Source organism: Hemicordylus capensis, chromosome 5 (genome assembly GCF_027244095.1).
Source record: "Hemicordylus capensis ecotype Gifberg chromosome 5, rHemCap1.1.pri, whole genome shotgun sequence".
Taxonomy (NCBI): Eukaryota; Metazoa; Chordata; class Lepidosauria; order Squamata; family Cordylidae; genus Hemicordylus; species Hemicordylus capensis.
Genome location: NC_069661.1, coordinates 229416501 through 229432350, shown reverse-complemented (window position 1 = coordinate 229432350; position 15850 = coordinate 229416501). Strand labels below are relative to the sequence as shown.

At 46.7% G+C, this 15850-nt stretch overlaps 1 protein-coding gene and 1 long non-coding RNA gene across 6 annotated transcripts in view; one reads left to right on the top strand and one right to left on the bottom strand.

The window, feature by feature from the left end:
- The window catches only part of SLC37A3 (solute carrier family 37 member 3), a 42626-nt gene extending 33735 nt beyond the window's left edge, over window positions 1-8891 (top strand). For all 5 annotated transcript variants that reach the window (XM_053254761.1, XM_053254758.1, XM_053254759.1 and 2 more), the window contains exons 15-16: window positions 1806-1871; window positions 4148-8891. In XM_053254761.1, coding sequence (XP_053110736.1) covers window positions 1806-1871; window positions 4148-4240 — 159 coding nt within the window. In that variant the 3' untranslated portion in view covers window positions 4241-8891. The remainder of the gene's footprint in view (window positions 1-1805; window positions 1872-4147) is intronic.
- Window positions 8892-10277: 1386 nt separating this feature from the next.
- Window positions 10278-15032, bottom strand: LOC128326906 (uncharacterized). The gene is made up of 3 exons (XR_008308322.1): window positions 14818-15032; window positions 12787-12966; window positions 10278-10912 (listed from the first exon to the last, which is right to left on the bottom strand). It is a non-coding gene; the product is annotated as an uncharacterized LOC128326906 (long non-coding RNA).
- Between the last annotated feature and the right edge of the window lie 818 nt (window positions 15033-15850).

The following is a 15850-nucleotide window of genomic DNA, read 5'->3' as shown; positions in this document are numbered from 1 at the left end:
TTTGCCAGGATCTTTCCCAGCCCGACCGGGGGATGCCAGGGATTGAACCTGGGACCTTCTGCGTGCAAAGCAGATGCTCTACCACTGAGCAACCCCATCCCCTAAAGATAAGATCATAGGAAGTTGCCTTATAGAGTGCTAGACTAGGTCCGGGGAGACCCGAGTTCAAATCCCCATTCAGCCATGAGACTTGCTGGGTGACTGGGCCAGTCACGTCTCTCTCAGCCTAACCTACTTCACAGGGTTGTTGTGAGGAGAAACCTAAGTATGTAGTACACCGCTCTGGAGGAAGAGCGGGATATAAAATGTAAAACACAAAAAACACCCATGGCCCATCTAACTCAATGTTGTCTACACTGACTGGCGGCAGCTTTCCAAGTTTTCGGGCAGGAGTTTTCTCCAGCCCTACCTGAAGATGTTGGGGATTGAACCTGGGGACCTGTGCCTGCCAAGCAGATACTCTACCACTTGTGCTGTAGCTCCTTCCCTTTGAGTTCTGTGTAAGCACGACATTGAGGCTAACCTGACGAATCTCAAAGGGGTAGTAGCCCTGTTGGTCTGTTGCATCAAATTTAACAATGGCCCAGTTCAGATGATCCAGTACACTGTGGATGTGTTGGATTAGTATGAGCAAGGAAGGACGGACCAATAAGCCCATGCACTTCCTCTTCCCCTTATGCACCCAGCTAAATGAAAAACTTCCTAGTTCTGAGAAACCGGTGTGATAACCAAACTGGGAAGTTGTGGTTTAAGTGCTTCCTACAAATCAGGATATCCGACTCTAGTAGAGCAGTCTGATGGGGCCATGCCTTTCACCAGGCAAGATCTGCTTGCATGATGAAGGACCCGGGCTCACACCCTGGCATCTTCAGGTAGGGCTGGGAAAGACTCCTCCCTGTAACCTTGGAGAAGCGGCTGGCAGGCAGGGTAGGCAATACTGAGCCAGACTGACCAATGGTCTGTTTCGGCACAAGTCAGCTTCCTATGTTCCCCATCTGTTACACTGATAAGGTTCAGAGTTCAGTCTCCAGTTAAACGATCTGAGGTAGTGCAGTCTTGCACAGTGCCCTAAGTACCGGTAGGTGCAACCAAGCAGAGCAGACAGTATTGGAAGTAGGCAGTCCAGTGGTCTGACCCCATTAAAGGCAGCTTCATCATTCATTCATTCATTCATTTGATTTCTATACCGCCCGTCCAAAAATGGCTCAGGGCGGTTTACACAGAGAAATAAATAAATAAGATGGATCCCTGTCCCCAAAGGGCTCACATTCTAAAAAGAAACATATGACACACACCAGCAACAGTCACTGGAGGTACTGTGCTGGAGGTGGAGAGGGCCAGTTACTCTCCCCCTGCTAAATAAAGAGAATTACCACGTTAAAAGGTGCCTCTTTGCCAAGTTAGCAGGGGTTAATCATCAATAATGATTGATTAAAGAATGCCCCATCCAGATGACAAATGGTGTCTACTGTCTACCAGGTCTGTTAGAACCCCCGGTTATCCAGGGGCTCTTTTTTCTATTTGATACAGCCTTTGCTTAACTTTTAGTGTTAAATCAGAGGTTGAATCACATTTGAGGGGTTGTTGCCCCACGATGATTCCTCATGGCATCAAGTTAATCGTGAGGTTAGTAGGAAGAGTGCTACAGCCTCGCCACATGAGGGAGGGGGCTTTGTGTTGGGTTGTGTGAGAGTCAGGAAAAGCAAGATAACGCCAATAGAGAGGAGAGAGAAAAGTAAAAAGCATCTTCACATATTATATGTCCTTTGATAAACCTTGAGTCTTGCTGTGTTTTCCCTCCTCAGTACCTGGTGTCTTTGATTAAGGAGAACTTGGGATGGATGTGGGTATTCTACTTCTTCATTCTGATGGTAAGGACCATAATTTTTATACATGGGGCTGGAATGAGTGTGTTAATTCCTCTGAAGTATCACTCTGACATTTGAATGAAGGCGGCATTGGATTTATAGATGAGGATTATAATGTTCCTTCATGGCTTCTGTGCCATTCTTACCAAAGGGTCGTCTTCTGCACCTGTGCGGAGCCTTCGAGAATATTCCAGATCTTTCCCTCAGTGTGTTTGACACAAGCCCATCCCCATTGAGGTCTCCACAGTAGGCACGGCTTGCCCATTCTGCTCAGTTCTTTGTCAACCACTACAGTCTTGTTGGGAGCACGCTTCACTAGTATAGGGAAATGGCTATCAATCTCCTTGCACAGGTGGACTCAAGATGACCTCTCGGTCATAGCCGTGACATTTATTTTCATTTTTTTGATGCAAGCTCACTGGGCAGCCCTGGTGCCATGATTAGGGTAGGAACATAGGAAGCTGCCTTCTGCCGAGTCAGACCATTGGTAGCTCAGTAATGTCTACACAGACTGGCAGCAGCTTCTCCAAGGTTGCAGGCAGGAGTCTCTCTCAACCCTATCTTGGAGATGCCAAGGAGGGAACTTGGAACCTTCTGCATGCAGGTGCTCTTCCCAGAGCCACCCCATCCTGTGAGGGGAATATCTGACAGTGCTCACATATAGTCTCCCGTTCAACTGCAAACCAGGGCAGACCCTGCTCAGGCAAAGGGGACAATTCATGCTTGCTACCACGAGACCAGCTCTCCTCGCTACACAGAGATGGCAGGAGGGTGAGTCTTGAGACTGTGGTTTTCTTGCACAGATAAATTGACCTCCCAGTTGTAGCCATGCTGTCCATTTTTATTTTGGGGCACGAGCCCACCAGGCCCCCTGAGCAGTGGGTATAGAGCATCTGCTTTGCTTGCAGAAGGTCCTAGGTTCAATCTTTGGCATCTCCAGGTAGGGCTGGGAGAGATTCCTGCCTGAAACCTCGAAGAGTTGCTGTAGTCAGTGTAGACAGTACAGCCAAAGTTGGTATAAGGCAGACCCTTCCTATGTTCCTATCCAACAGGGCTGTTCTTCAGATGAACGAGTAACTTTATTCCCATCATTGATCAAGCATGCAAACAAACCAATCATGCTACATTCAGATAAGAGTTCTGTCCTACAGTGCACACCAACACAATAGCCCATTTATAGCGGCATCTAAGAAACAGTCAAGTTAATTGTTGGCGGATCCTGACAGCAGCCGCACAAGATTTGGCCACATTATGAGTGAATTTGTTGATATAATGGCAATGTAGTACGCATGATGGATCTGCTACAATACTTCTCTCCAGACCTTATTTTATTGCGTAAGTTAAAACATGGAAAAGGAATTGCATCAAAGAATGGACGTTTCAACGTATATATGCCAGCCTCAGTGTTCTATATCCCACTGTTTAAAATCCACACTTATATCCAAGACTTCCCCCAATCTGATTAAACACCTGGGTAATACATAACGGGGGCGGGGCGGGGGGAGAGGAGGAGAAGGTTGATGACTCACCTTCATTATGAGTGATAGAAGATTTCTTACCTGTGAGAAGTGTGGTATAAAATTTAAGTGTTTGGCCAGGGAATGCGAATACGACACACATTTATATACCACTTTCCAACAAGTTTTTCCAACAAGAGAGCCAGCGTGGTGTAGTGGTTAGAGTGCTGGACTAGGACCGGGAAGACCCGTGTTCAAATCCCCATTCAGCCATGATACAAGCTGGGTGACTCTGGGCCAGTCGCTTCTCTCTCAGCCTAAACTACTTCACAGGGTTGTTGTGACGAGAAACTCAAGTATGTACCGTAGTACAGCGCTCTGGGCTCCTTGGAGGAAGAGCGGGATATAAATGTAAAAATAAATAAATAAGTGAATAAATAAAATAAGTTCCCAAAGTGGTTTACATAGAAATAAATACAATACGATACATATGGCTCCCTGTCCCAGCAACAACTACTGGAGAGATGCTGTGCTGGGTTGGATAGGGCCAGTTGCTCTCCCCTTGCTAAATAGAGAATCACCACTTTGAAAAGGTGCCTCTTTGCTCAGCAGGGAATAATGGAGAGGTGATAACAGGGCTTCTTCAGCTGTGACTTTGGGTGACAAACACCTTGGTTGACTGTGTACACTTACTTAGGGGAGTCAGTTCCTTATTGGGTGTAAACCTAATGGCAAATTGTCATGTGTGATTGTGAAAGGACCTCGGAGCAGACGCAGGTGTGCACCCATCCTAAAGTCCTCCATCCTTTTCCCTTTCTGCAGACCAGCTCATCGGTGCTCTTCATCACCCCTTTGATAGTGAGGGAAATCCATATGCTCCTGACTCAGAGGCACTTGCGCAGGCTGGCTGGCTGACCACCCGCTTCACCATTACCTGAGACCTGCAAGGAAGACCAGCAAGGGGTTGTCAGAACTTCAGACGGTTCATGTTTACTTCTTTCTTTACACCCACCCTGTTTGGGCCTGGTTAAAAACGGCCACGTGTGAATTTGCCAGTGGGAAGTTAGTGCCCAAATGCCTTCATCCCACCGGCAGGTATGCTTGTGGCCATCTGAAATGTAGAGAATGCGTACGTGTGGGGGGAATTAAGTGTGTGTGTGTGTGTGTTTTGTTTGTTTGTTTGTTTGTTTGTATGGGCAGAGAGGGAAATCTCTCTCCTCCCACACCCCCCAGCCTGGCAATTGGACCTCCTGAGAAGGACCAGTATATCTAATTGTCAGAATCAGGTTGTACAGCCTCTTGTGGACTGTCGCCTTTTAAGCTGCAGGTGGGAGATCTCGGTTTTGAATGCTCCCACACAAAATGAATTTCCCTCCACACTGAAAACTAGCATGTCCAGGAGCAGAGTTCAGACTCTCCTTCCTATCATGCCAGTTATCTGTGTGGAAGAAATTTTATCTATGTAGGGGACATTTAAATACGCAACCTCCTCTCTCCCCTTCCCTATGTTCTGAAGTGGAACAGTCCAGGAAAAGCTTCACCCTTGGATTCCAAGTACGGTGTAGCAGCGGTTCTCCAACTTGGGCCCTGGGATCTTGTTGGGCTACAACCCCTATTTTCCCCAGCCACACTGGCCTAAAAAGATTTTGGGAGTTGAGAGTTCAACATCATCTGGGTATCCAAGGTTGGGACTGGCCATTGATTCATTCATTCATTCATTCATTCTTTGTCCTTGGATCCGCTTGGATCTTTATACTCTGTCTAGAAACGGGATAGTTGCAAGATGTATAAAACTGACAGCTCTCTTTGCAACATACTTTTGCAAAGAGGAATGGCCTTTTCATTTCTTGATACCAAACAATTTAGATCAGGCTTGTGTCAGTCGGGCACAGGTTTGTGCAAGCAGATTGTGCCAACTGCTGCTTCCTGAGTTACCTGGCCTTGTATTTGCAAAATAGGCAGCAGGGAACTCTGGGAACAGCCCAGGTCCTTATTACGCAGATGTAGAAAGAACGGTTATTGTGTTTAACTTGATCTCTAGATACTATTGAGAGACCTCCTCCTTGCCCGTATTAGTTTAACCCCCTCCTGTCTAAGTCCAGTTGCATTCCATATTTGATTTATCCTCCTGTTCACTCCCTTATGTGTGACAATGAGGCTGTATCTCTCGAGATGCACAGAGCCAAATACTTCATTGAAGAGGGTGGTAATCAAAGTACTGTAGTCCTTAAAATTATGGTGAACACGGTGTTATGATTTTGAATGGGTTTGATCAGCTGGAAGGGGATTTTCTCATCCCAAGTTACCTGATTTTTAGGCAGGGTCTAATCAGCTATACCCATTTACTTGTATGTGTAGGAGACGTTTTTGGTAAGCTCAGAGAGGTGAAGATCCTGGTTTCCCATTAGGGTGAGGCTGCCCAGCTTCGGATGTCTGACTACAGCTCACATCATCTCTGTCTGGTGGCCACTGTGGCTAGGGATGATGGGAGTTGTAGTCCAAATCCAGCTGGAGGGCTGTAGTTGTGCAGCCCTGCCTTAAGGAGTCATCCCAGTTGCATCTCTCCTGATCAGCTGTCAAGAACATGGCTAAATGATCCTCCACCCACACCAAAAGGTGTTCAGTGGGCACAGCTAGATGCTACCAGAAGCACAGAGCTGCTGTCAGAAACAGCAGCTCTGTGTTGGGTCCTCCTCCCTAACGCCTGCTTCAGCTTACCTTAAGTTGTCATCATACAGAGCTGCTTGCTGCCCACTTGTGGCAACCAGTGCTATGGAAGGAGGGTAGGGAAATGCTCAGTTGAATAGTGTGAGACGTGAGGCAAGTTCAATTAGATGTTACGAATGAGTAAGGGTGGGGTGGTGGGGCTGAACACGGGGCTGCTGCTCTTGGCGTCAGCCCCCGTGTGTTGCATAATGCCCAGTGCATAATGCTGTGCAAATTCAGCCAATGGGAGGGCTAGATCAGGGGCTGCCTGTCCCCAGATCAGTCACATATGCCTGGCGGGAGTGAGAGTGAACATTCTCAGGCACCGGGAATGCCTACCTGTCTCCAGTTGTTCATGTGGGACTTAACAATTGCATTGGGCCCATGCGCATAGAATCCGGTGTGCAAACCCATTTCGTATCCCAGATTTTTAACTGATGGCATCACCCATGCAATCTGGGCTTTTGTACCTTGGATTTGACACTTGCAGTCCTTATGCAAACGTTGTGCCCCTGCATGAATGTGGGGAGTGCCGGGACACACGTGTGGGGAGGGATTCAGGCCTCCTGTGATCCGGCCCATTGTTGCCAGTTCTTTGGAGTGTTGAGGGGAAAGTGGGGCATGCAGTCTCCAGTCCAGATCCAGCGTCTGTAACTTGCAAAGAGTACTGCAGACATCAATGCCTTTTGAAGTGGTTGGCATCCCTGGGTTGCCTGGCAGCTAGGCCTGTGCAAGTCAGTAAAGTCGGGAGAGAATGCCGGGAATCCCACCCCCACCACAAGGAGGCAGCAGAAAGCAGGGCAGGTGCCCTTGGTAACATGGTGGGGCGTTTAATGGCCAACCCAGCACTGGCATGGGGGCAGCTGAAGAGAATATTGGGAGTGTGTGAGATGCAGGGCAGCCTGGGAAAGGGTGGCTGGGAGGAAGCGTGGGATGGCTGGGTACCGTAATTCCGCTCAGCACCCAGCCATCCGTGCTGCTTCCCAGCCGCCCTGCCTGCTTTCCCAGGCTGCTCGGTGTCATTCCCTGCCCGCTCCCGGACACTCCCAAGATTCTCTTCAGCCGCACCCACACCAGGGATGAGTTGGCAGTTAAAGAGCCACGACACTACTGGGGCAATTGCCCCATGTCCTGCTGCCGCCTCGAGGTGGGGAGCAGGATTTCAGACATCCTCTCCTAACTTGACTGACTTGCCTACTGGCAACCCATCCTTGAAAACCTTACATTGTGGGCGGCTTGACACAATCACCAAGTCCAGCAAGTCCAGAGGCTGGGGAAATGTCAAAAACTGAGTATGTGCATTCCTGGCAGGCATGTTGTGCAAACCCACCCAAATCTGGTTCCCAAGACTTTCCGCCCAACATTCTACCAACTTTCTCCACCCAACCTCACCTCTTGCTTCCAAGTGGGTAGAGAATGAGAAGAAAGGACTTGGACAGGTGCGCACAACACACCTGCCTGGAGTGCACCCTCTCCGTTCTCAACAGCTTCCTGGGCACTGGTTTTGCTAGCAGTTGTGTGAAGCCATCCAGGATTTGTTGCCTTGGTGACTTGGATGCCTCTCTACTGCCCCAAGCGTCCACCATTGAGCCCAGCTTCTTGTTGCCACCAAGATTGAGGGGGAGCAGAAATTAGCTGTGAATTTGGGGAAGAGGATTCTTTTTTTCTTTCCAGAAATGCCTTTATGTACACTTAATGTGCACTTAATGTACAGTGCAGTTTGGTTTTTGTTTTAATCTATACATGTAAATGTTGAATCATGTTGTGGCTGCTGTGAATGGAACATTCTTGGTCCCTTAAGGGGCTCTTGCTGAATGGTGTTGCTCAGCTGTTGTGCTCTTTTCCTACAAGACTGCACAGTCTCATTGTTCTGTGCCTGCTTAATTTTGGGATGTCTTTTTAAAGAACTGTGTCTGCTCCCTTTGGGAGCAGATACCGTTTTGCGGGGGTGGGGGGTGGAGGCTCTTTGCTTTTAGCTTAACCATCTGATCAGTGGAAGGCTGCAGGAAGATAAAGGCAGAGATTTAAAAACATTCTTTCCACCTTGCTCCCTCCTACTTCGTTGCAATATCAGCTCCTCTGCAGTTTATCCTGAAGAGAGGCTCTTTGTCCTGACGGTTCAGTTTTGTCACTGAAGTACTTCTTAAGAATCATGGTCTCGTTTCAGAACGTAAACACCATGATGTGAGTTTTAAGTCTTCTCTGGAGAGAAGCCTCTTGCAAGTTTTAGGGTGTATTCGCACCGTCACTTTCCTTCAGTTATTTGGTCACTTGGTTGGGGCGATCCATGGAGAACTGGGACTTGCAAAGGGCTCCAGTCCAGTCCAGCTCCCCTACTTGCATACCAAAAGTATGACTGGAGAAAGACAAGGACCCCTCAGAGTCCAAACTTGGGATTTCAATCTCTCTGCATTTCTTAGCTGCCTTGGAGTGAAGACTGACACATATTCTGAAGTGTGATGAAAGTAGTTTTGACACACCTTGGCTGCATTCTGAGGCATTGGTTCTCAGGGCAGAGGAGGTGCGTTCAGGCCGCTTCCTTTCATAGCATTTAAAATAGGTGTTGGTCTTCAACCCAGGTGGATGTAAGCTCCAACACAAATCTTCACCTTAACACTGCCATGCATGGGACTGCTGGCAAAGTTTTCCGTTCCAAGACTGACATGTGCAAACTGTTCTAGAGTGCTGTGAAATAGACTGTTCTCAATGACTGACAATGTTAGATGCTTTTCTCAGCCTTGCCCCATGTAACCCCCATTTAAGATTCTGCTCTGTATAGATGAGGGGGAAATGCTTTGGCTCTGTCATCTTCCACAATCGGTTTCACATGAATAAATTATTTTTTTGGCAAATCAGAAAATGCTGTCTGTTCTTCGTTGGGTTGCTGAATGATTTGTTCCTCATTTTGGTAATATGTTGGTATTATGACAAAATCTGATGAAGACTGTTTACTTAAGAGCCTTAAAAAAATCATTTGCTCTCTGTGCACAGGTGTATTCTATTGGCGGTAGGCAATTGGCATCATGTCAGCTGGTATTAGCATGGTATGTTGAACATCATATTGCATAAAGTCTACATGAGGACTGCACAACTTTGGCCCTTTATCTATTTTGGGGCTGCACTGCAGCTCCCATAATCCCCAGCTACAGTGGCCAATTGTTGGGGATTATGGGAGTTGCAGGCCAACATCTGCAGAAGGGTTGAAGTTGTGCAGCCCTGGGCTACATGAATGTTCCTGATCACTGAAAGGTTGGTGTACAGTTCATGTGGTTTGGGCATAGGTGCATTGGATCGTGTTCTTCCCAGATGATTGGTTTCCATAACAGGTGCACAGGTCTCCTCTGTGGCATGGATCCAAAGTCTTTCTGAAGGAAGCACACATGGCATTATCCCATTACGCCAATGCCAATATATTGTTCCTGAGCAAATGTAGTTCTTTCTCATCAGCTATCCAGGACATTGCAAAATGGCGCTTTGGACTTTGCAATCCGTCAATATTTTTCTGTGGCACAGCAAAAAAGGCTGGCTTCCAACTGTGTCAAAAGTATCCAGACCTGTGTTCCCTTAACAGAGATTCCCAGATGTTTTTGACTACAGCAATCCCCAGCCAAAGGCCATTGCAGCTGGGGCTGCTGGGAGTTGTAGTGAACAACATCTGGGAATCCCTGTTAGAAGGAACCCTGATGCAGACAAATCCGAACTATTGTACACAAACACATAAAAAACAACACATCAATCAGTTGGTGATTATTCTACTGTCTAATAAAGTGTTTTTCATTGTAGGGGCCAGTGCCTCCCTGACTAATTGCTTATGGGGCCTGTGAAGTCTCATCCAAAGCTGAATATTCTGTACCGTCCCCCTGGCATTGTGAAAAGATTACTGTTGTCACTGTGCATTGCTGCTCTTTGCCCTGTGCTGCATTTGAGGGAAACAGAGCCCTCTTGAGCCCCTGCACCATTTTGGAAGGGGTGCACAGAGTGCTGGGAAATGTAGCTCTTCCCAGTGCTTGCCTCCTAGAGCTCTTGAGAGGGCTCTGTCTCCCTTAAAGGGCCCTCCCAGCACTGAATACTGTGTGGAGGTCAGCACAGTGGGAAATGGCTCTCATGCTGATGTGGGGTTTTTTGCCCAAGTGGCCCCTGCTTGAAAAATAGTGACGATCGCTTGTTGCTTAGAACTTGTGATTGAACCTTTGCTGTCCCCGTTATGAGTAATACTGCCATACACATCACCCTCTCAATAGTAAAGTGATAGTAGGGATATGATCTTTATTAGGACCAACTAAAATATCACCAAGTAGTGAGCAAGATTTCACGTTTCCCAGAACTCTTCTTCAGGCTTGGATGTGAAAGGAAACATCTTAATACATTCTGCACCCCCCAAAATAAAGCTTTGGTGGCCATCCCCCCCATTTTGGATTTGGGCTTATGGTCTTTGAACACCAAGCTGCCCTGTGATGGAACAAACCACTTTGGGGGGGGGGATACTTCCACAAGTATCCCAGTTTGTGATAGAGCACCTGGTGTGTGCTTGTGCTCTCATAGAAATGCCGACTGCTCAAGGGAGGGAAGAACCTCACAAGTTCTGTGGACATGGCCAAACAACTGCCTGGCAGATAAGAATTCAACAGATACATCCTTTGGGGATCCGAAGAGCTCAAGCAGCTCTTTAGATCCATGTCGCGATCCTCTGTGAAGGAGGATTGGAGTGTGCTTGTGCATTCAAGACCCATAGAACACTTTTGAAGTTCCATGAAACACTCTGACATCAACCTCACATGGACAGCGTGTATGTTGTTGCATAGGATGTTGTTGCATAGGATCAACTCCCCAGTTCTTTTCTCAACAGATAGATCAGAAATCGACTTTGCTCCATGGAGAGACCTGTGAACGTGAGAAATTATTGGCTTACTACTAAAGATCTGATACAAGATCTATATTTTGGTTTAATGAGCACTAAGAAGACTTTTAAAAAAATCATTAGTTGTGAGGCAAAAGTGTCACGCTCTGACTGACACAAATTTTGCCCGATGTGTCTTGGCGAACATCATAAAGTCTCATCTTGCCCGAGTTTCTCTAAGCAGATGTGCAGAAGCTGAGAGTGGAGATCCCAGACTTTGCCTTGGAACTGGTTGCATTCAGATTCCCCAGAGGTCCCTGCTTTGCACCCTCTGTTTTTTCTTTTATATGCTGAACAGTACTCACTTTCTATTTAATTAATTTATTTAAAGAAATATTAAAGAACGGCCAACACAGAAAGAAAAGAAACACATATGGCATCTCACAATAATCTAATACATCAATTTGGATTCCAGTTCCCTGTCATATCTCCTCCTAACAATTCGTTTGAACCCACTGGCAGCTGAGTAACACATCTGTGCATCGATACAAACATCGAAAGATATAAAACTTGTAGCCTAGTTTACAAAAAATAAATAAATCCAAATTTTGGATGTGGAGTTAAACTATGAGCCAAATTATAATATGTTAAATGGTTCTCACATTGAAACAAATTTATCCTCTGATTTGTTCTTTATGTATGAAGTAAACTTAGCCATTGATGCATATTCCCAAAGTTTAAGTTGCCACTCTTCTAATGTTGGAATTAAATTAACTTTCCAATATATAGCATAGAGAATTCTAGCTGCAGTAATCATATATAAAGAGGCAATATTTATAATCAGTAATTATATATAAAGATGCAAAGAGGTATATTTTACGGGTATATAAGGTTTTGTGATATTTAACAAAAAGATATCTGGTAACAAGGGAAAGTCTATATTCAGAATTTGTTGCATCTTAGAATGATTTGTCTCCCCTTCTAGTTAAGTCTAGTCACCTTTAAAAATAAAATAAAATCAGATTTTTCTTTCCAGGGCTGGCATCACTGGGCAGCTGCCGAGGGCCTAGGAACCACCTCTGTGTGCACAGCTTTTGTGTGGTGATGGAGCAACTCTCTCCCCCTTGTAAGAGGGGACCCATAGAAGGCATTTTCAGGGGTCCCCTGAAACCTGGAGCTGGCCCTGCTCCCTTGTGTAAGGAGTAGTGTATGTGCATGTGCATGCTGGATACATAGGAAGCTGCCTTATACCGAGTCAGACCATTGGTCAATCTAGCTCAGTACTGCCTACACTGATTGGTAGTGGCTCTCCAAGGTTTCAGCCAAGAATCTTTCCCAGCCCTACCTGGAGATGCCAGGGATTGCCTTTTGCATGCAAAGCAGATGCTCTTCCATTAAGCTACAGTCCTTCCTCAGACCACCAGTCCACCTAGCTCAGTTTTATCGACAACGACCGGCATCGGTTCTCCAGGGTTTCAGACAAGGGGTTGCCCAGCCCAGCCCAGCCTTGGGATTCGAGGGATTGAACCTGTGACCTTCTGCAGGCCCTTTACCCCTGAGTTACAGCCCTGGCCTCAACGGATACGGTGCTGCTAGGCTTTGAATAAGGACACACAGGATTATGCCACGAAAGGCCAAAAATGGATCATCTGGATAAGCCCTTGGTTTTATAATTCTTGTCTCTTCTGACCCTGATAGCCTTTCACCCCAGGGATTATCACCATTATCTTACGGCTTGTTGGTCTGGCAAGCTTCCTGCCCATTTCATACCTTTGCTTTTGCGTTAGACTACTGTTAATGGCTTTGGAAAGCACAGCCAAAATGCATCTGATGCTCCCCACCCCACCCCCACCAACACGTTTATCTGCCCCTGGAAATCACTCCTCCTTTCATTCATGTGGACGTGCTGTTTCCTCACTTGCTAATCTGCTATACGCATCTTCCAAGTACAAATCAGAGGCATGACTGGTTTAGTCTCTAATGTGAGTCACTGGAACACTTCCTCATCCCATCTTTCTTGATGGCTGCGTTCAAGGAATAGAGTAGATTTGGCTTTTTCTGATACACAGTGTGTCCCTTTACCTAAAAAAAAAAAAAGCTGCAAAAAACAAAAAAACAACCCCAGTTATTCCTGTTCTTGGAAAGCTGTAATAATCTCTTGGGGTCTAGGCTGTGGCCAGAACAGCATAGTGTCTTGAACTTTCTAATGCATTATGTGCATGTACATCTTCCAAGTACAAATCAGAGGCACAACTGGTTTAGTCTCTAATGTGAGTCACTGGAACACTTCCTCATCCCATCTTTCTTGATGGCTGTGTTCAAGGAATAGAGTAGATTTGGCTTTTTCTGATACACAGTGTGTCCCTTTACCTAAAAAAAAACAAACCAGCTGCAGCTCCAGTTATTCCTGTTCTTGGAAAGCTGTAATAATCTCTTGGGGTCTAGGCTGTGGCCAGAACAGCATAGTGTCTTGAACTTTCTAATGCATTATGTGCAGTGTTTGTCTTTTTATCTGCTGGCCACATGCAACCACCAAGTAGGATAAGATCAAATTACTGAGGGTGCATTTGGGCAGAGTCAAATGTATTGTGAGGAGTTTGAGGTCATAGATGCTGGCTGGCCTTTACACAGGTACATAGGAACATAGAAAGCTGTCTTATACAGAGTCAGACCATAGGTCCATCTAGCTCAGTATTATCTACACAGATTGGCAGCAGCTTCTCCAAGGTTGTAGGCAGGAGTCTCTCTCGGCCCTATCTTGGGAATGCCAGGGAAGGAACTTAGAGCCTTCTTCATGCAAGCATGCAGGTGCTCTTCCCAGAGCAGCCCCATCCCCAAGGAGGATATCTTACAGTGCTCACACATTAGTCTCCCATTCAAATGCAAACCAGGACAGACACTGCTTAGCAAAGGGGACAATGCATGCTTGCTACATCTGACGTATACCGCGTCATATAAGTCCATTTTGTTCATAGAGATCCCTCAACTGCATCATTCTCTCTTCTGACTGGCAGCAGTTCTCCAGGGTTTCAGGCAGGAGTCTTTCCTAGCTCTATCTGGAGATGCCAGGGCGGTGAGCCTGGCACACTTCCCACGCATGCAGATGCTTTACCGCTGAGCTACAGCCCCATCCCCTACAGGGGGAATATCTTACAGCAGGCCACGCTCACATGTAGTCACTCATTCAAATGCAAACTATGACTATGAAACTGAACTCTGGCCCCTTCCCTACTTTAGTAGGCCCACCCTCACCTGAGCCCTACTCCTACTCCACCCCACAGAATCAGCAGGAGCAGCAGCAGTGGTTGACCGGACCCTTCCTTGCTGCTGCCGCCGCCATGACTGCTCATTTCCCTCAGGCCACTGACAGGCCTGGGCCCGTCCCTTGCCTGCCTCCCTCCGCCAACGGCCTTGGTAGCCCCAAACAGCTGTAGTGGTTGATTGGGCCTTTCCTTGCTGCCACTGCTGCCACCATGGCCACTTGGTTCCCCTCACCGCTGACAGGCTCGGGCTCATCCCTCTCCCTTCCTTCTTTCTCTCTTTCTCCTCCACTTGCTCTTCTCCTTTGTCTTTCTTCCCCTCCCTCCCTCATCTCTCTCTCCTCCTTCCTGAGTTAACAAATCTTGTTCATCTTGTTTCCTCATCTAATTCACACAACGGCAGCCTCCTTTTCCTGGGAACTTTCCAGATTAGACCCTGCACTGGGGTCACGACAAATCTCTGATGTGTGCTTCCACACTTCCTGTGTTGTGACACTGCAGTCCCTACGCTGACAGCAGGGTGCCGTTCATATTTCAAATGCCTTGTTTTGAATTTAATCGCTGTGATATAGCAATAGCAATAGCAATAGCACTTACATTTATATACCGCTTTATAGCTGGAGCTCTCTAAGCGGTTTACAATGATTTAGCATATTGCCCCCAACATTCTGGGTACTCATTTTACCGACCTCTGAAGGGGGTCCTGCTATGATGTCATGTATCCAGTGTAAAGAAGTTGCTGTTTTTTCGGGTTGTTAGTTTTTGCGAGACTGCTCCTCCTGCTGGGCGCTTTGCTACTTATGTTTTGAAAGCGATTTGCTGGAAGCATTTTGGTGTGGTTGAGCGGCTACCTCCCTCACAACCCCTCTCTTCGCAGACCCCTGTCCACGATCCTTTTATAGATAGATAGAGAGATTAATCTCCTCTACAATCAAGAACATCAAGTAACAGTTGCATTCCAACTGACCTTAACCATCACAGGCGGCTCCTCCCTATCTGCATATGGAATACCCACAACCCAATCACCATGGGGCTTCTGCTCTCACAGGCTCCTCCTCCCTATCTGCATATGGAATCCCCACTGCTCACGAACTTTCATGAGAGTTGCCACGCACAGGATTAGCCACGGGTACGCCTTAGAGAATGATAGATAGATAGATACTTGCTTAACCTGCACAGAGCATCTGTGCACTAGTACTTGATTGCTCCCCTGCCACAGCCCCCCTCATCTCAGAGATCTCTCCACCCTCACCTGAGCTGCACTCCTCCTCCTCCATACACATACACACATCCTTTCAAAGAATTAATGAAAAAGCAAATTGCTTGCAATGATGCTTGTGTTGCTATTACAAAGTTACTAATTGCTGCAGGAATCAGAAATGGCATCTGAAGAAGGAATACATGGATGAGGTTACACACCTGATAATCCTGGATGCTGCCACACAGCAGCAACCTGAGTGGCAAGACTATACTTCCAGTGCACTGCAAAAACTGTTATTTCTTTTTGTGGGTATGGAAAAATAAACCCCGGCATCAGGGGAAATTAAGGACTCCAGTGATTTTGAGTACTTCCTGTGGTTGTTTTAATGTCATTATGTATTACGTTGAAATGGCTGATCTCCCCTGGATGCATGCAAAATTGCTTTGGAGAGGCAGGATGTGTTCTCTTTGGTTACAAGAAGCCCTTTCCCAGCGGTACATAGCTAATCAGGTCTGCTATCA